Here is a 20,530-nt window from a genome sequence, read left to right as displayed (position 1 = left end):
TAGTGGAGGTGTCTAGGAGAGGCCTCTCATTTGCATTACATCCTGACATTTTCCATACACCTCTAGGAGATAAAAGTGACTTACTAATGCCAGAAAACTTTTCAATAAATATATCCGAACTTGAAATGCCTTTCAGTGCCTTTACACACAGTGTAAATGGCTGCACACCCTCATGGCTGCTATAGCACCATGTTACTGTCAGGCTGCCTTGCCTATGCTATGAGGCAGGAAAAAAATACTTCAGGACTATTCCCCATCCCTTCCCTTTTCTGCTTCCTCTGGTAAATCCCTGTGTAGTGAAATTTGTTTCCCTGCCTGCCCAATTCACTGGATTAAAGGGATCTTACGAATATTTAGCATATTCTCATTTTTTCCTAGTTATGAAAGAAATTAAGGAGAAGAGAAAGAGAAAAAAAGGAGAGAAGTTAATATGTCAAATGAAAGTGAGAAATGGACCAAAGCAAACCCTTGAATGAATGCACTGGTGGGCAAAGTTAATCCACTTATTGGTTGTTAAATGTCAGAATTACTATAACCATGCACTGTGACATTCCCTGTCCCAATTCCCTGGGTTAGAAAGTTTAATAAGACCTCCTCAATTTGAGAACTGGAAGGACCCATCAGATGAGCAGTCACCAACCGTATGAAGTTTAAGAAGGGCAAAATCACAATTTTGATTAATTATTTCCTTATATAAAGGAAAAGTTCATATGTGTCTTGACCCATACACTCCTTTCGGGATTACAGGAGGCATTTTTTCAGCAGAGCCAACAAACGAGTTTCTCAGATAAGATGTAATTGTTTTTATGAGTTGGCTTTCTAACTAGTGAGGATGTGTGAATGGAACCTGTGTCAGAGAATGAGAGAGAAGAGAGAAACAGGCAGCCTGTTTTCACACTTGTCTGCTAGTTCAGGCAGTCTTTGGTTTAGAAAAAGTCAAAAATCTTCATGGGAAAAGGCTCAGAGGGTATGTTTCTGAGTTTCATTGATTGTCCGTCACCCTGGTCTCTACTGGTATAAGCTGACATCTCTATGATACCTACCTACTGCAGTGGCATTCAGAAATAATCTGCAGGTTTCTCCAAACATTTGCAAACATGTTCAATCTAGAAAACACTGTCACTTTTTCTGTCCCAACTAATGTTGAATCTTTGTATTCACCTGCTGCCCAGTGTATTGTTCAGAATATTTAGAGAAACTATTACCAATATTACAGCATGCAAATCCCTTAGAATGTAGGGGTAATATTGGTTATTACCTAACCAAGCAATATTTTCAATACTGCCGTAATACTAAGAGTTACAATAATTCTAATTATTGTTCCTTTTTCCGTATTTGAATAGTTTTAAGAATAATCACATCAGCAAAAAATCATGCTTTCCTGTGCACTTGCTATTGACACAAGTTCCACTGGCAGATTTCAGAAGCAACCAAGAGTGCCCACAGTCACCAAACTGATCTCAAGGTACAACACAACATTCATGGCCAGTTAGGACCTTCCTTGACAACATTCCTCAACCCAGGCATGCATTTCTGTTTCCCATCATCGACTTTCTCAAGAAAACAGTTTCTAGAAACTTAGCATCATGTCTCAAGTTTCATCTTCTCATGTAAATCCACATCTTGGTAAGAAAGGCAAAGAACTAAACCACACCCTAGCTACTTTCAGAAAGGAAAAAAAAGGCTTTTCTTAAGCCTGCAGCAAGAGCAATTTCCCATCTCATTTCCAGGCTTGGCTAGTGCTGCTGTTCATTCAGCATAACAGATTCTGTTTGGCCTTTCAGTGGAGACTTTAATAAACTGATTGATTGCCAAAATGATGACATTTCCATACACCCACTCTGCTATTGAACTGAAAGACTGGAAACATTGTGTTAGCTCACAAACTTGGTATCCGTTGGTGTGGAAGTAGTGATAATAATTTAAAAGGTTAGCTGTTACTTGCCCTACTCAAAGGTAATACAGTTCTCTGGAGCAGTAAGTTCAGGACCCATTCTGGTCTGAGCAGGTGGCACTGGCAGGGCCTTCTAGTCCAAGTTGATGACCTCTTGGTACTCACAGTTTTTCCAAAGTCGATTAGTCTTTGAATCTCCTTCAGGATCACTTAATCTTCAAGCTTTATCATTCTGTCTCCTATTATGCTTCCCCAGCAGTGCAGGCTGCACTTGACATCTTTTTCTTAGTACTTGCTCCTGAGCAAAATGCTGCAGATGGCTTTCTCAGTCTAAAATTTCACACATCACCTAGATGGTTTATTTGCTTCCCCTCAGCTGGTCTGTTTCAAATGGCTTTACAAGATGTACACAAATGAAACTTAGGGTGACTTAGATTGCTTCAGGATCCCAGTCTGTATGGGACCAAGCATTTCCTTGATAGTGTACCATGATCACATTTATTTTGCCTTTCATTTTTAATAGTGGACCATATTCATGTTTATTTTGCCTTTGGCTTTTGTACATAAAATCTCTGTGTGTGCAGAAACCCCTTTGAAGTTATTACTTCCCTCCAAGATATTTACTGAACTAAGGACAGCTCTGCACTGAAAAGACATCAGCCCCAACATCTCCTTTGAAAAAGAAATTTGACCCTGTTTCCTGGTTTGTATTTTCCTCAAACAATTGACCACAATTGTTAGAAACAAAGACAGCCAGATTTATGCTTCCTAAGCATTTGGAGATATAACTATGAATATGATAAAGATTGATATGTGCGGGTTCTCCAGCCTTCAGAGCAGTTTGGAATTCAACCCTGCACTGGACATCTCAGTGTTCATGACTGCAAAATAGATCTTAGGACGTAAAAAAGAACAAAATAATCGTAGTGCTCAAGCCTCTAACTTAAGAGTTAAACCTCATTGATTAAACTCTATTTTCAGAATTCTTATATGTGGCACATTCTCAAAACCAAAAATTAACTGCCTAATTTAGGAACCACTGCTAGGTGTTAGAAAAAACAGAATTCCATCTATCTCATTATCCCCTTCCATCTTTCTAATTATTTACACTTCCAGTGAATGATTTGCTGAGCCTTTTTTACGACTGAATTTCTTGGATGATGTTCAAACTTCTGCTTAACCAATCAAGTCATTACTTTCCTAATAAAATGTTTTAGTGAATGTAACGTGCTGCCTAAGCAAAGAGCTAGCTTGCTGTTAGGCCCTCTGAAGCTGTTGTAACAGCCTAAGGACACACTGTTACAAAAGAATAGCCTGTCCTCACACTAGGCTGATTTTTGTTCTCATATATTTATTCATTTTTGTGTTCATCAGCAGTGGGAAAATAACTATGTATTGGCCGGGGAGCTTCCACAGTGGAAATGCTGAGCCAAAATAGCTTTCAGATAACCTGTGTATCTCTTAAAAGGAGAAGGAAGCCACACCAGCACATCTGGATCAGGACAATTCCCTGGTAAAAAGCTGCACTGATACAGTATCCTCAGTGTATACTGTACAGTCTGCTGGTTCTGAAATTCATTTGCTATGTTTTGGATGAATATGTCTATTTGGCTGCATGTGAATGTGTGCTGAGGTCAGGGTTCCTGACCTAGATTGTACCCTGTATGGCAGGATAAGGGACTAATTGTGGCTGCTGAGATAGCATTTTCTGCTGTTCATCTGGCATTGTTTCTGCTGAGTCTAGTAGTGAGAAATGTGAGATCGCTGCTCCATACAGATCAGGGGTCATTCAGTCTGCTATAGATGATGTGCCACTCTTTAATTCAGGAGTGCCACTTTCATCATTCGGAGAGGGGCTGCTAACTGTGATGCAGATACCTCCAAGAATCTCCATGAGTCAGACTCGGTTCATAGGGTACTGTACAGCACCTCATGTCTCTACTTGGCTTTATTATGGAGGCTGTCTTTTCCCCCTTTGAACTCTTCACTCTCCCCTCAGGTATAATGCATAGATGTCCAAAGGAGCTTTGGATTCTGCAATATGCAGAATCTATTAAATCCACCTTCATTCTAGAAGTGAGAGTGATTGTAAAATCCTGCCCCATTTTATGCAATTAGTGTAGACTTTATTTACATAATTTGGGCTGCAACAAGATTTTCTGTTGTCCTCCCTAGCTGCGTTACAAAGTGTCAAATATGATGACTTCCCATTAGTATCGGTCCATTAAAACACCAGCTTGACTACGGAAGCAATTGCAATTCTAGATATACATATAAAATTATTTTGTATGCATGTATGTTGATGTATGTGTGTATTTTGCTGAAAAGCATAAAAGTCTGGATGCCAGGTGGGTGTTGTGGTGTGAAGAAGGTAAAAACACGCTGTGTGTAGACATGATTTCTGTAGCTGAAGTGCTGGTATCCCCATATGAAGGCAAAGGCAGAAAAATAGCTGCAGTTTTCCACTAATGCATCTGCTCTGTACACTTGCTCTCTTTTTTTTTTTTTTTCCCCAGTGTTATTCCCTAATGGAAACTAGCACATCTATTTTAAAAATTGTAGAAATATCCCAGGGGAATTTATTCACCCATCAGACCATTCCCTTTTCTTTAATACAGTCTAGAGATATATGCAGAAAAGCTGATTCAGCCATTACAGCTGTAGGGGTCAGACCTCTGCTTCATGTAGATTTACATCGTTTTTCTCTGGCAAGAACAGCAGATGATTAACGTCTTCAGAGCATTGCATTGCATCCTTTTGAGTTAAGATTTCTTTACCTTGTTAACAACAATGTGAAGCTAATTCAAAATTCGGGAAGCAGTTCAGGTCTGTTCTGCTTTGTACGACCTTTGTTCCTCCCAATGAGACGATGTAATAAAGAGCAAATCAACTTTGTTTTCAAGACCTGGAATCAAGGTCACCCATAATCCTTAGACTGCAGGCATTCAGAGTTTTTCTAATTCAACCACAATCTAGCAATCTGTTCCTTCTAGTACAATGTGCACTTTTTGTTCACAGAAATGCTATTTGTTTCAGATATTTCTCTTGGCCTATTAAAGAGTGGCTTTGCTCTATAATCACAATTTTCTACTGGAACGTCACATTTTCTAGCTCAAATTCAGGCCTGATGCTAGAAACACAATGCTGTGAGCCAGTGAGAAGGAACCTCAGTCCCCACCTGCAGAGGAACTTCTGGTCAGACCATAGGACTAGAAATTACTATTGGCAAAGACAATATTAATGGTGATGTACTCCCTTCTCCATTCTGTTCTCCTGCAATTGTGGTCAATATGCAAGGACTAGGATTTTCATTATGACTAGATTAGAATTGTCTATGCTAGTGCTTTAGAAGATGAAAAATAAGAAACCCAAGTAAATCTAGCAACTGATCAGCATTTCTTGGACAATTCTAAAAGGTCTTCTTTCAAATAGTGCTGTCTGTTTAGCTACACCTGTAAGTCAAAATCCCAACTTTCCCTTCTTTAGTGTACTCAGCTTTCTAATATTCATAGTTGCTTTCAACACACTGCAGATGGCAGAACCATTAGCTTTTAACAGTAAAGGTAGAAAATAACTTCAGTCCTATCATTTTCTGACTACCTCTATTAGACTGATTGTAGTAGTCCTCAGTTCCCAGGGATTCATCCATCTCTAGTGGATGAACTGATCTAATTTGGCCTGTTCTGCTATATACAGAAAAAAAGAAACAGACATTCTGAATCCAGAATGAATTACTGCACTCCAAGTTTTTTTGAAGTAGAAGTCGAAGAAAAGGAGTCACCCAGCATAGCATATATGTATGTATGTATACATGTACAGAGAGGCAATTTTTTTCTCCAGGGTAACCTACTTGCCTGATAAGTCATAAGTCTGACAAGAGATTTTCCTTCCTTTCACTAGGGTCCTGCAAGGTTAAATGTTCTAATTTCACTCATTTTTCTAATAAAGTCTAACATATATACAGGATTGCACAGTTGAAATTTGCAGGTGGACTCACACATTCACTCCTATTGTTGGAGAGAAATGATACACAAACTCACTGTTTCTGCATCTGTTCACAGAATCCTGGAAGCTAAACCCAGAATTAACTCTTGTCCAATTAACTACACCTCTTGCCCTTTTATTAGAATATCACATTTCATATAGATGTTGAATCCTGTACAGAACTTTCTTGATAAATGCTCTACCAAAAACCTCTGGTTGCTGGCATTGCTGACTTCTTTGTAAGAGTATCTAGAAATAACTACCTGCTACAAAAGTATCAAGGTTGCTGATCCTAGGTAAATTGGGCTACTTTTCTGTAGCCTAGATCCACATACTTTTTTTTTTTTTTCCCAAAACTTCACACACCGTAACTGTTTCCTGTTAGTGTCAGCCAGCACTCCCAGCATCAGTAAAGCGTCTCATACCCCAGCGTCCTGCGGGGAGGCTCATCACCTCAAAGAGGGTGTCAGATTCTTTTCCAAGAGCCAATCATATGTCAGTTAGGCAGGGCTCCACATAAACCATAAGATACTGTTGAAACCCTGCATTCCTCCTGGTCTCATACTCTCATAACAAACTCCAGACTACAGTCCCCATTTACAGCAGAGAACAGAATTCTTCAGAGGCATTTCTGGAGGGAAAAGACATAACTTGTGTGTATTAGCGATGTTCACAAACAAAAGGAAAAAAAACCAAGCCAACAACCTTTGTGGCTGTGGGGTTTGATCCTCTTTGTTTCACTTCATTATTTGTAGGGTTTATATCAGGAATGTTAAGGATATGGCCATTTGATGGCTATAAAGGGCTTACTTATGGATCCCCAAAATGTAATAAAAAGATTTATGTTTCAGAAATGTATTTTCATAGCTGGCTTGCTAACCTTCTGTGCCACCTAGGCAGCTTGGGTTATGCTTTCCATGCCCATGCAAGTACAGGCATAAGACTGTGTGAGATCTGTAGGCTCATCCAACCCTGGATAGATTGAGCTTTGTAGCTATCACACCAGAGCCCTGAACCAAACAATTTCTGTTCATGAAGCTGTTTTAAGAAAGTTTTGATCCATCAGGGAATTATATAGACTCAGTGTTTACTACCTCCTGTACTTAGACATTGGGCTTTTGTGAGAGACTTGGAGGCCTTCAGGTGCCATGACTGATTACAGTTAGTGAGATTGGAAAAGCACTTTGCCTTTGATTAATGGCCTCACAGACACTCAGCATTTTCAACAGTGACATAATTATTTATAATGGATGTTTATAGTGATTACTGTTATGCTGCAGGGTTTTTGTTAATCATTAGAAGCCTGGCTATCCAGGCAACTGGAATTTAATTATTTGTCTGAGAATTCATTATAATCAAGGGGACAGACAATTAAAAACTAATTAAATCTAGTGAGATGCTGTGGGAAAGGAGTGTTAATCCTGTTGCTTGTTGTGGTGGAAAGTGGACAGATACAGAGCTGTTTGATGTTAATTTGGAAAAGATGACATCTTTGTAATGTAACAGATTACTTAAGCACATCACTAGTGAACTACAAGCTATTCAGTTGTCTAGGCACAATAAGCCGAGAGAACCCTTTAGATTCTTTCCCTTTCCCTGATCTGGATTAATTATGATGACTGAGGATTTTGAAAAGTTGCAGATTCCTTTGAGTTAGTAAAAGCATCCAGAAGAGAGATTGATTGGTTTAGTTGCTTGAAAAGCTTTTGAATTGTACACTGGCTGAAACAAGAACTTAGACAGGCTAACTCACATCCGAAAAAATTGGAAATTTAATAGCACAACATTGGGATTATTTATGGTACTGGGGCAGGACATGTTGCAGAAATTAGACCCAGATAATTAGGAAACATAGTAATACTTTTTCAGAAATCTTTATGATATTTTTTTATCCAGGATATAGTTAATCAAAAAGAAAACTGTCATCATGATCTTTTTTTTACCTAGTTCTAGTGGCTTTTCAGAAAACAAATGTTTCAGCTGTTACAGTTGCTAAAAAACCCCAACATTTTCTATGTGTGACTCTTGGCTATTATCAATTAGATAATCCAGTCATGCCAGTTCACAGAGAGCCAGTGTGGACGTTGCAGTTGACAGTAACAACAGAAAAACCAGGAATTAATCTGAGGAAACTAAAACCTGGTATTGCCTGGAATCAGTTCCTATCCATGAGAGGAGTTTTGAAGGTCTTTGACTAGACTCTTTCCTATTGTGTAAGAGCAGAACCTTTCAGCAGGATCACAGTCATACCAACCACATCTCACCATGCCGAAATCAGTACAGCAACCTTGATTTAATCAGTCCAAAGTGGACAATCCAACGTAAAATACAGATTCACAGTGAAGCATACTCTGATGTGTTGCTCATACCTGGACATCCGCAAGATTTGTGCAAGTCTGTTCTTTTTAGACTCCTCCTTAATAACTCTATCTACTTTTTAAAAAATTAACTAGACAGAAGCCAGTGTCATGAGAAATGCCATGATAAATCCCAGTATGGCCCAGGGAAGTTCATAAGATTGTCCCTAAAAGTCCAGGGAACAAAAATTCTTTTCTTGGCAACTCAAACCTGGGAAAGTATTTTGCTATGCGCTCTGAAATAGGTGCCCTATTATGTACTAGAGTGGGCTATATTTTAATATAGAGGAAATTGCCCCTATGCCTACATGATTTATAAACCACTTCATGATGAAAACCATTTCTTAGATGAGGAAGAAAGGACTCAGGTTTCATAGGGAAAATTATTTGTTCCATACTTTTAAATTTAAGTTCAGAAGTATAGCTAGTGCAATTTCTAGCACAAGACATGGAGTTGTTAATGTTTTTCATGTCAAGATGTTGGATCCAATGAGGTAAGAATCTCACCCTTCATTTTTAAAAATTATGTTTTGGGTTAAGAAACACTGTAAAAATGAGGCAAACCAGACCCAGGAAAGCAGGGGGGAAAAGAAATAAAAAGATACCAAAGCATTGCATACATAAGGGTCACATGGTTTGATCTGGTGAAACATTCCATTTTAGGTTGATAGCATTGTGGAATTCAGCTGAAACAGTGTATGAACTAATGGATAAAAGAAAACATATTCTATGATCTCCTTGCCATACTGAACACTATTGCTGTTGATAGCATAGCTTTTCATTCTTAGAAAGCATAGTTTAAGAGTCAAGAAATAATAATTTCAGAAAGGATATTTTAAGTCTGTTTGCCTCATTTCAATGCTGTTGTTCACAGGATTTCTATGAAGGTATCTTGAAAGTTCTCGGAGATGATGATGAAAATGAACAAGAGGAAGTTAAACTCAAGCAAGGTTTAAGTGAACTCCCTGAAATTTATGAATTACACCAAGACATCCTGGAAGAACTGGAAGAGCGAGTCCTTAAATGGCAAGTACAGAATGGCATAGTTTGATGGCCTTAACATACTCTCCCCATAGTAGGTGGGTGAATTCATCCCTTCACCATCCCAGCAGAAATGAAAAGAATACAATCTGAACCACTTTGGCAGATTTTGCGTACAGACAGAAAGGAAGTAAATGTAGAAGCAGTCAGGCTAAGAAATCAAATACTGAAATATGTGTGTAGTGAACAGCCGATGACTTCGAAATGGCCCTGTCAGTCAGTGTGAGAACAGCCAGCTTCATATGCATTATCTCCTGCCACTTCTCAGTCATCACCAAGTGTCTTCACACCTATGGCCTGAAGGTCACAGGCTCATGCTGTGGAAAGCAGGAACAACTTACATCAGAACTGATCCTAAGGATCATCTGCTTACAGAAATCTACATAGCAGTTGTGTAGGTCTCAGTTAGGGACAGCCCCTTGCTCCCAGCACCAAGGCAGGGATCTGCTACCCTAGGCTTCCAAGCCAAATGGACTCTGGCAGCCTGTTAATGGACTCCATCAAACATCCTTACAGGGAAAAGTCTTTCCATGAGAGAATAAGACCATGAATAGGATAGACAATGCTGCAAAATTCATTCAGCTGAGGAGGCCCCTGACTTAAGCCAGTCTGCCAGCTTCTATTGAATGAAACCCCACACCTCCAACTTGCCAAACTCCAGGAGGCATTGGTCACTGAGAATGGATGATCCTATTTCTGTACAGCTACTGAGCAATTAAGGAAATCAGTTAAAAACTAGTAGAATTCTTCAGTAACAATCCTAAATGTAGGGCGCAAGTCTCCTTGCAGCCCTACTCTTCCCAATCAAAGCACACAAGAAGGAAAGGAGAGGCTAAAGGGAACTGTATTTTGGTTTGTGCCCACCGAGGGACTGTTGAGAGAAAGACTTAAAAAGTGTCACTGATGATTTGTGATTTATACACTTAGAACACAAACAGACACAGTGTTTCTGGGATCTCAGATGTCTTGGGTACTAAAAAAGCCACAACCCTACTCTGCAGCCAGTTCCCTAAGACAAAAAGAATGCAACCATAAATACCCTGAGTGTTCTGTCCAGAACTACTCTGTGGCACTGGGGATAAAAGAAAACTGTATTGCAAATGCTGCCAGCACAACAGATATATATACGTTATACGCCTGCACTCAAATAGGTTCCCAGGTGATTACCACACCTGAAGCTTCCAGTAAGCCCTTCCCTGTGCCTGCACTGCTCAAGACACTCTGTTGCTCTGGAACTCAAGTTCCTCTTTTAAGTATGATTTCTTCCTCTTTTGTGAACTCAGGTTTTGTTCTGCTCTCTCCTTATCTATGCTTTATAAATATTTCAACACTGTGCACCTGAATACTGAGACAGATGACAGTGAGGCAGTGCTGAGAAACAGACAGTGAAGGAGAGCTGAAGATCTAATATTACAACAAATGCTATATTCTCCCCCACAAATAGTACTCAAAGCACTGCAGCAATTGGAAGGTCTATTTACAGGAGAGGGAGCCGTGTCCTGAAATGAGCCTCACAGTGATGCTATGGCAGAGGCACAGCCAAAGGACCAGCCCCATGGTGCCCATGCTACAGCAGCCTGTGGTGTTGTCAATCTGTCCTGAAGGACTCCTCCTTTCCTGCTGTTCAGCCTAGGCTTTAAGTGCACAGTGTATAGAGCCACTGTGCATCTAATACAATAAGCAAGAGGTATGGCTCTACTTCTTTACTTTTATTTATTTATTTGCTGCTTCTTTTCTTTCTGTGAACTTAGGGATGAACACCAGAAAGTTGCTGATGTTTTTCTCTCCAGAAAATCAAGGCTGCATCACCACTCAGCATACATTATGCAGTTTGACAGGAATTTGGCTTTGCTAGATCAAATGTGCCTTAAATATTCCCAACTGGCTACCATGATTCAGGAGTTTGAGGTGAGGCTCACGTGTTTTTTTACATGCACTAAATGCATGGCTTTGCCATGGGGATTACTCAAGGATTTATTTTTTTCGGTAACTCCACCAGTGTTCACACATAGGGTAGAATGGAAGAATAGTCTTTTTTCACAGACCTGATGCTAAAACTGAAATGAGAAGTTCACTTGTGTGTGATGTGTTTGTTTCTGTCTCTGTTGCCCACACACTCCTGTGTGTGCATACAGAATTTGTGTTGGTGAATCTACAGATCCATGAGTACATATTTTGCTGAAACATATTGTAGTGGTTTCTCAGTCACTTATTAACTTATCAAGCTCTTTGAGGATGTGTTAGAGTTAATAACTAGGATTAGAACTAAGATGACAATGTGCTGCTGAGCTCGCATTCCGCCTGATGTCAGTGTTTCTTCCCTTCCACTGAGGACAGCAAAGCTCCAGTGACAGCCCTTACAGTGTGAAACACCAGCTTCTGAAAGTGGTACACCGTGTCTTCCAGTATCGTGTGATGCTCACAGGTCAGTAAAATCACTCTGAAAAGAACCCAGTAGAAACACTGCCCTGACGTTCTGTGCCTCCACTGTGCTACATATTGATGCCATAACAGCTAAAATAGGGCCAAAGCAGTATGGGATTTCCTGGGAACTTCAATGTGCTTAGTTCAGGATTCAGGAAGTGTCAGGCAGCCTGGGGAGATGCAGGCACTTCTGCAGGACAGCCATGTTGAAAAGTCACAAAAAAAGCATAGTCAGATGCTTTTAGCCATTACTTCTTGGCTTTTTCCTTCTGTGAATAAGGAGAGGCAGAGTTCAGCCTCACTAGTAACAAAGAGGTTTAATTTCTTATTATGTTGAGGGTAGTTATCAGAGACACTAGAAGACAGGTGACTTTGGCAAGGATACTCTGCACTTAATCCTCTATGAAAGTGGCAAGCACCATCTTATCAACAAAACATTTGTACCCAGTACTACATCATAAGTCCTATGCACAGTGTACCGAAAGCTAATGATAGTCAAAAAAACAGTCCAATTTTGCTGCCTTATAGGAGGAAGAGACACAAATTTGAATTAACAGTACAGCTTTAACTTACAGATTTTACATTTACAGTTATACCTTCCCTTTACATTCAGAGCCATATGTATAACTGCTACCTGAGTCTCTCCAAGGGGGGTTATATTCCTTCTCTGCAAGCCACCCCAAATCTACCAAGTCTGAGCCTGTGAGAAGAGTAGGCTTTCTGAAGCAGAATGTGGCCACTAAAAAGAATTGCGAAGTTTAGAACTGGCTAGGGAAGGAAATGGTGAAATGTAACAATGAAACTCACTGTTGTCACGTAATTTAGTCAGAACACAAAAGAACAAGGTTCCATAGACATACAGATAGAGAAATATTTTGGAAGTATGCATATTTGTGGGTGGACAAGGATGCAAGATCAGTTTTAGTTACCCATGGGACAGTAAAAAGGAAGCCATAAACCCTGTCCATACAGCCAATGAAGGGCACAGTGTACTAGAAGGGGCTTCTATAAAAGCAGCAGAACAAAGTGACCATGTGAAAACTTTAAAATAGCCCTTCTATTCTCTGTTTTCCCATTTCTGTGGTCCACAAGATAAATTGCAAACATGCAGCATGATATTTTGTGAGAAAGCTGAAGGGCTTCATTGAAACTCCAGTGACTGGATTCTATTTATGCTTGAAACAACTTGAGTTCCTCCTTGTCCCATGTACTGACACTAACTGGGAAAACGAAAGCTTTTGTGTGTACTGAGATGAAGTCTACTGGATTAAGATACTACAGAAAATAGGTTTACTGCTTTAGTCCTTCACCTCAAGAAACCAAGCCCCTCTTTGACTGCTAGGACAGAAGTCTGGAGCAGTGCAGTCCTTCAGATTCTCAGGTGCACTTGTGTGATAACTGGCTGATTCTGCCAGATAAGGAGGGGTATTTACGAGGGTATTGGTTACCACTTATGGCACCACAACTGAAAGGATTTGTCCACTTAGTCCACAGCTGAGAACAGAGCTTGCAGTGGTGAAAAGGAACACTAAATATTGAGTGATGACATCACACAACCCCTTCTGCCTGCCTGAGTACAGGCAGATGCTTTCCAGACTGCAGGTAAAAGCCAGGTGAAGTTCAAGATGCCAGGGAAGACACAGCACTAGAAAGAGAAATGTGTAGGGATAAGACATTCAAGGGAACAGACATCCATGCCCAGCACCATTCTCAGCACAGAAGTCTAGTTCTTCAATGCAGAATTTAGGAATCTGGACTAATCAGCAAGGTAAGAAGGAAGGCTAGAGTCTTTAAACTGTAGCACTTACATACTACAGTCTTTAAAAGCATAAAGACCCAGACACAGAATAAGCAGGTGGTCCAAGAAAAATAGTCCAAAATAACACTGGTTAAAGGTTTGTATATAATGCAAATATAATTGCTGTCACACTAAGCACTATTGTATCTATCTTACAGAACCTATTTTCAGATTATGATTGAGTTTGGTAGTAATTAGTTAAACCCTGCTTGTACAGAACTAGTGTCTCCTTCCTGTGCCCATAAAAAGCATATGATTCATTTAGTCTAACTGCAAGTATAGCCAACCGCATTCATTCAGATGGGAAATCAAACTTAATTTTAAAAAGAGTTATTTGTAAAGTGGTGCTACTCAGCAATTCTCTTGAGAAACATTTTTGACAGTTTATTTGTACCTGCCAGGTTATGTGAGCCCGAATCTGTATCAATGCTCTTTGCATTGATTCTCTAAGTAAAATGCCATCAAAGATGAATTTTGCTTCAGACAGAGGCTGTGTATACAATTAATGATTTGGGAATAAAGTGCTGTGGGACACTACTGTGGATGCCCAGTTCCTGGAAGCATTCAAAGCCCAGGTTGGATGGGGCTTGGGGTAACCTGGTCTGCTGGAAGGTGTTCCTGCCCAAGGCAGAGGGATTAGAACAAGATGATACTTAATGTCCCTTCCAGCCCCAACCAGTGTCTGATTTTGTGATTAGGATTTAATGTTTTAGCTAACAACACCACAAATTATGTTGATCTGAATTCTGATTGTTGTATGTCTGTGTTTATTTGATCATTTACTACAGATTACTTGAATAATCTTTGTCCTGATTCTACCGAGTATGAAGCCACACAAGGTAAAATGAAATTGGTAGAAGAAAACTTCTGTTTTGCTAACATTGCTTCCAAAGAGGTGCAATATTTCTATACTGGTAGTATATATAAGATGATTCTTTTCAAGATTTTGTGCTAATAGGTTAGATGTAAAATCTGTAAGAATGGATTACTAATTTAGACAAATTATTTAGGACAAGAATGGTATAATTTTATTTTTAATTGAAACATACGGGCTTCCTATAGTTTTGGTATGATGGAACTTATAGAAGAAGAAAACATCTATTCAGGCATAGTGCAGACACTGTAGTTTTGCCCCGGTCACTGAGGAAATCTTAGTCCTCTTTGACTTTGTAAATGTTTGGCCTGGTCATTGTAAAATCCATTTCGATGGTTCCCCCTGCCTGATTATGTACCATTAGCTATGGTATGCCTGCTATACTCTGTGAACTTGAGAGAAACCAAGGAGATTTGAATTGCATATGTGTATTCTGGATTCCTTAACGTTACATAAAGTTGAAAGATATTGCATAAAAAGCAGTTCTGCAAAATCTACTGCTAACACCATCCTTTCCAACACATGAGATAGATAAAGCAGAAGTCTCTTACTCCCACTAAAATCATAACAAGGTTTAGTTGTGATGTCTGTAGGAGTATTTTCCAGACTGGAGTAAGCAGCAGTAACCTTGTATTAATGAAATCAATTCAGCCCTCTTACACTGATTATAAATTCAAACCAACTCATAGCAATAAAGTCAGTGGTTGACTGAAAGTCAGTTTATTCTGCCCAAGAGCAGAGACTCATGCAAGATTTAGGTCCCTAGTCACTGACGGTAGCACAACAGCTATACCAGTAATTTAAACACTAGCGGGGCAGATGTTCAAGCCCTCTGACCACAATTGCCTATCTCATTTTGGTTAGGAGATGCTTGTGCCATTCCTAGCCAGCATGCTCCCAAGTTATGACCAGAAATTTATAGAAAGCCCTGTGCCACAGGTGAAGGGATGTGAAATAGGGACCTGAGCCGTGTTATGCCACTGCTTTCAGTGCCAGCAAACATGTCCCAGCCCAGGTTATTTGCCAGTGGAGAATCCAGGAATTAATTTGTGTCACCACTTCACACACATTTCTGTCAGGAAGGAATGACATGTCCTCTCTCTCGGCAGTAAGAGTTACAGTTTAGACTGCCATGCTTGGTGGCTTGGTGTAAACCAACTTTGGTGGCTAAAGTTGGTTTACATTCATCTCTCTATATAACAAGACATCGACAAGAATCTGCAACTAGAAAACATTACAAAAAAGACTTTGTGCCATCCTTGATGCTTAAAAGGGACCTCATAAGCTCTCTGGATCAGCACAAGCATGATGCTGTTTCACACAAGAAAATGATGAAGAGAGGAAGGGGAGACAGCACCCCATGCCATGTCAGAGTTGCTAGGCTGTTGCATTGTGAAAATGGCAGAGAAGACAAAGGATGCCCTTGCAATCAGGAGGGATTTATTTTTCTACTCTTTTGTGTGATGCATGTTTTTTTTTTTCCTTCATCCCTCAGCTGCCTTATTCATTGTTTCTGAAATCACAGACCAAGCCAATGACAGCATGCTCCAAGCGGTGAGTCCTACCATGACACATGCTCCCCTGATCAATAGTGTGGTTTTTACACACCTGTTCAAGTGAATACATATGTCTGCTAGATTCTGAAGCCTCCTCCAAGGTGAGACTCAAGGGCTTATACAGATCTGGTTTACAGTACTGCAGATGTGGAGTTGGTCTGTGCCCTTTAATGCAGTTGTGCAAGATGTAAGATACTATAGCAAATAGCACAGAGGAGGTTTTTTCCCTCTTAGGTTTCAACTCACTTCTTTATTATTTCATTTTCTGAGCAATGAGAGGGTTGTTAATAATCATTCAGGCATCAGAACATGAAATTCAAAATACAAAGTGAAAAGGCATCACATTAAGATGATGTAGATGAAAGAAAGGAGTGAAATATCAATCTTCTCAGTAAGAGCTTGTTTTCAGGTAGGCTTTTAAGGCTGAAAAAATGAATGCACTCAAATTTTTAGGGAAGAACACACTAATCGGTTATGAAGATGAAAGAACAGATGTAGGTTGCAGGGAGGATGTCTAACAAGCCTAGAGTTTTATCATAATAAGGAATGTAATCTGACCCCTCTGTAAACTAGACTCTGAAACTCCAGTCTTCTAAGCAAAGTGGTTTGATTCAACTGGTTTGATTCTGATTTTCCTTCTCCTCAGGCGAAGAATTTATAATCATATTTTCCCATTATTAGAGCAGTCTTTGTACCAAAATAAATATTTCATCCAAAACCTGAGAGCGCATGCAAACCTTCCAGAAAAATCTCAGAGCTTTAGGGATATCTGTGTTAGAGGTTCAGAACTCTTAAGAGCTCAGTTCAAACAGATCAAGGTCACACATTCCTGGCACCTCTGCTTCCTTAGATTTCACTCAGGTATATCGGATATTTATAGAAATACTTTTCTGAAGTCAGAAGTATATGTAAGTAGCCAAAATCAAATTTGTGTTGCATTGCCATGAAATCATGTTGTCTCTACTAAGCCATGCTTCAATTTGAAGAATGTCATTGTATCATCTGAGTCGTACACATGTCACAGACTGTATAATAATTGCTATAAATAATGTCTGTTGTGGAATAATTCCATTCAAAAATTCCAGATATATTGTTACACTTATTTTTTATTGCATCATCAGAGCACATCTACTATTTTTCAAAACTTTGTTATGGAAGAGATGAAACAAAATTTTCTTCTTTCCATTTTGTGTGAATGTGGAGGGTTTTGTGAAAACGCAAGTTCATGAGAAACAGAGTTCAATTTTCTGCTAAATCAGAGGTTGTCCTCCTGAATGAACATCCCAGACACAAAAGCCACAACCAGAACTTCTTTTCTTTCTCTCAGTTTAAAAAAAAGAAAACATAAAAGCAAATAATTACTCTAATTACAGAAGAAACTGAACAATGCCACTTGTTCTAGAGCATTAATAAATTGTCATGTACCTGGCTGAATTTTTAAGAAATAATTTAGACTTGGCATATACCTGGAAGGAAGATGATTTCTGTTCCTGTGTACCAGCTCATCAAACAACACTCCAAAAATCTCATAGGAGCACTGAATTAGGATCTACATTTCCTATAGAATATCAGTGACCCATTATTAGCTTTTTTTTGTTGCTTTATGATAATAAGACTCTAGCAGTCTTTCCTGGGGACTATTAACTCAGGATTTTCAAGCAAATTATGACCATAACCTTCTCTACAGCATTTTCACCATATACGAAAATATTACTTTCAAGTTACAGATGTACAAAAAGAAGTACAAGGCACACCATCACCACAGAGTCTATGTCTATCTGTAATTCCAGGAGATGAACTAAGCAGGGTTTGTACTGCTCTCTGAATGTCTATAATCTGTTAGAGGCCCTGAGATGCTAACAGCTATAAATCACTGTTGCTATTAACAGCTGGTGAATTCCTTGGGGAGGTGTTCCTGCTGCATAGACATCATGTTAAAATTATGGAAGCTGCAGTTCACTGCTAAAATGGCCGCAGCAGTATTTCTGACACCCACTTTTGCAGTACTATAGAGCTTTGCTTTTATTCCTTAATTGTAGGATTGTGAAGGTTCTTAGAAAGAAGAATAGTGGTAGTTTTAAGACCAATGAAAAAAGCTATATAAACTCAGAATTTTGGGGAACTGACAGGAAACTATGCCCAGCCTCAGCTGTCCACATTCCCAGATAAACCACTATCCTTCACATGTGATGCGTGTTTGACTTCCTTCAGGAAATGAGTTCAATACTTCTCTGTTTCCTGGTGAACATGTGTCCATATTGCAAACATCAGCATTTCAAGAGGCTCCTCTGCCAGCAGTCCTGAGAGAAGCTGGGCTGCTGCAACTTCTCTGGTAGAAACCCAGATGAGTAGAAGTAGCGCTGGCATGAGTGTGCTCACAGGAGAACACTGCTTTTTCTGCAGATGAAAAACAGGTTTTCCTTGTGGAAGCTGTCAATTGGACAGGTATTGCCAGGCTAAAATACCCTTCAGTGACAGGAAAGTCCTTTGCAAATACCTTTTGCAAAAGTTAGCTGTCCCATGATCCCTGATATTTCTTGTGCTATTGCTTTATATGTTGATTCTATTTTATTTGCCTATAGTATTTTAGAAGTGACCTGAAAAAATCCATTTGTTGCTTCCTGCATTGCAAAAGAGATACTTGACATCTCAAATTCTTGAAAATGTGTCAACTGTCAATTATGTTGCATGGGCACAGTGAGGCCCTGTGCTGGTCAAGCCTTGTAGGCTTGTAGGTATTTCCATGTATTTGACACCCAGTTACTGATTAAGAGTTAAGTATCATGCTAAACAAGTGCAATATTTCACTAGCGTGGTAAGATAGGGAGATTTCAGGCTTATTCAAAAAGCAAGCCTTGATAGGTATGTTAATTGTGTTAGCTGAAATTCAGGGTAAATTAGCATTGACATATCATCATGTTAACTTGGATATGTTCCTTCTGGTATCTGTGATAACTTTCTCAGTTAGCTGATCCTGTAGACATGACTGATTTTTATCAGGTAGATACAGTGTATGATCTAATCAAGTCTCACTAATCCCAGGGGTATATTAATGCCAGTCAATGGAGCAAAGGAAAACATTGCCTGTTGAAGCAGAAAACTGTTCTAAAAGGCTGTCAGGTCACAAAGCTGTATCAAGTATGGTCCTTAGTCTGTAGTTTATCTGGGTGTATAACTGAAGATACGGGATACGTGGCTCTATAGTCTAGGAGGCTTAGATAGGAGACTCCTAATTTCTAGGCATATTCCAGTGAGGACTCACTTCTCCTGGGTAGCTTATTCTACTGTTCTGATCAGATAAAAATCGCAGCTGAATCCTATGCACAAGCCTCTATTTGAACAGCCTCATCTGCTAAATGGAAGGAGATTTGAAAAGACTAGCAATATCGCAAAGGTACAGTCATCCCTTCTTCCTTCTTACATTCATCTGATTTTCTTTATGGGAGCACAGACTTATCTAGGTTAATCTTATTTACCATCTTCATGGATAAGTTCATGCCTGGTGCCAGTGCCCACTGACTGACTGTGCCTTAAGGCCAGGTTAATAGTATCAGAGTTAATAGTATCAGGTTAATAGTATCAGAGTTAATAGTATCAGAGTTAATAGTATCAGAGTTAATAGTATCAGAGTTAATAGTATCAGAGTTGAATCATAAACTTCCTGGTTTTTGCAGAGCATCCAAACAGAAATGCAGCTTCATTGCCTGCTTACTAGTGTACCCTCTACATCCCCTAATGCAAAGGCATTAATCTGTTATCACAGAATGTAAATCTTCAGGTAAACCTAGCAACAGTCTGAAAGTATCAAAGCATGCTTTGGATTATTGGTGTCATGGCTCTTATGCAAAGGCCTTCAGAGCAGATACTGTACTTTGTCCCTATTTTATTAGTTCATAGAGCCAGAAAGTCAGCAAAGAAGCCAATGTATAAATACCATATGAAGTTAGCAGTTCCTCTGGAAGGTACACTGGGGAATCACAGGTAAAGGAATGGTAGAAGGTCACAGCAGGTGTGAATGCAGGTGATGAGATTCTGTAAAATCCATAAGGCAGGAAGAAGACTTTCTGGGTGTAAATCTTCTGTCTCAGCTCTCTCTGAAATCTAATCCTGTAATACCAGTTCTAAAGAAATAAAACGGTGAGGAGGGGTGAGGAGAAATTTGCCCACTTGTATAAAAACGGTCTCCATGCAGCCTTCTAAATGCTGTTTTTCTCTCCCAGGAAAACTTGCAGAAGCTAGTACACATTGAACACAGTGTGAGAGGGCAGAGTGGCCTCCTCCAGCCAGGAAGGGTGAGTGCTGCTGGCAAACCTATGCTGATAAGGGTATTCTTTCTGGCCAGCAATATCTCCGTGTGGATGGCCATGTTTGAGATGACTACAGATGTTGTTTACTGAGCTATTGTGATACAAGTTGGAGCACTGGTTTGTGTAAAAAACATCACTCTGGCAGTGCACAAAAAGAAGGTCATGCTGAGAAAGATATGCATTGTCTCTGCTTTTACACAGAGCAGCCTTTTGGCTTTTCACTTCAGCAGTCCTCAGACACCCCAAGTGTAGTGTATTTTGATGGAGCTACTGCTTTCCTCCTTATATACTCCTA

The 20,530-nt window shown here is 39.6% G+C and overlaps 1 protein-coding gene across 2 annotated transcripts in view; it reads left to right on the top strand.

Annotated features, from left to right (window-relative positions):
* Nucleotides 1-20,530, top strand: part of FGD5 (FYVE, RhoGEF and PH domain containing 5) — a 76,640-nt gene that overhangs the window by 31,722 nt on the left and 24,388 nt on the right. For both annotated transcript variants that reach the window (XM_063165117.1, XM_063165116.1), the window contains 6 exons: nucleotides 9,110-9,261; nucleotides 11,028-11,184; nucleotides 11,614-11,701; nucleotides 14,287-14,337; nucleotides 15,868-15,926; nucleotides 20,149-20,220. In XM_063165117.1, the coding sequence (XP_063021187.1) occupies nucleotides 9,110-9,261; nucleotides 11,028-11,184; nucleotides 11,614-11,701; nucleotides 14,287-14,337; nucleotides 15,868-15,926; nucleotides 20,149-20,220 (579 nt within the window). The remainder of the gene's footprint in view (nucleotides 1-9,109; nucleotides 9,262-11,027; nucleotides 11,185-11,613; nucleotides 11,702-14,286; nucleotides 14,338-15,867; nucleotides 15,927-20,148; nucleotides 20,221-20,530) is intronic.

Source organism: Melospiza melodia, chromosome 10, assembly GCF_035770615.1.
Source record: "Melospiza melodia melodia isolate bMelMel2 chromosome 10, bMelMel2.pri, whole genome shotgun sequence".
Classification (NCBI taxonomy): Eukaryota; Metazoa; Chordata; class Aves; order Passeriformes; family Passerellidae; genus Melospiza; species Melospiza melodia.
Note: the sequence above shows the minus strand (reverse complement) of the source record. Positions and strands in the feature narration are given on the sequence as shown.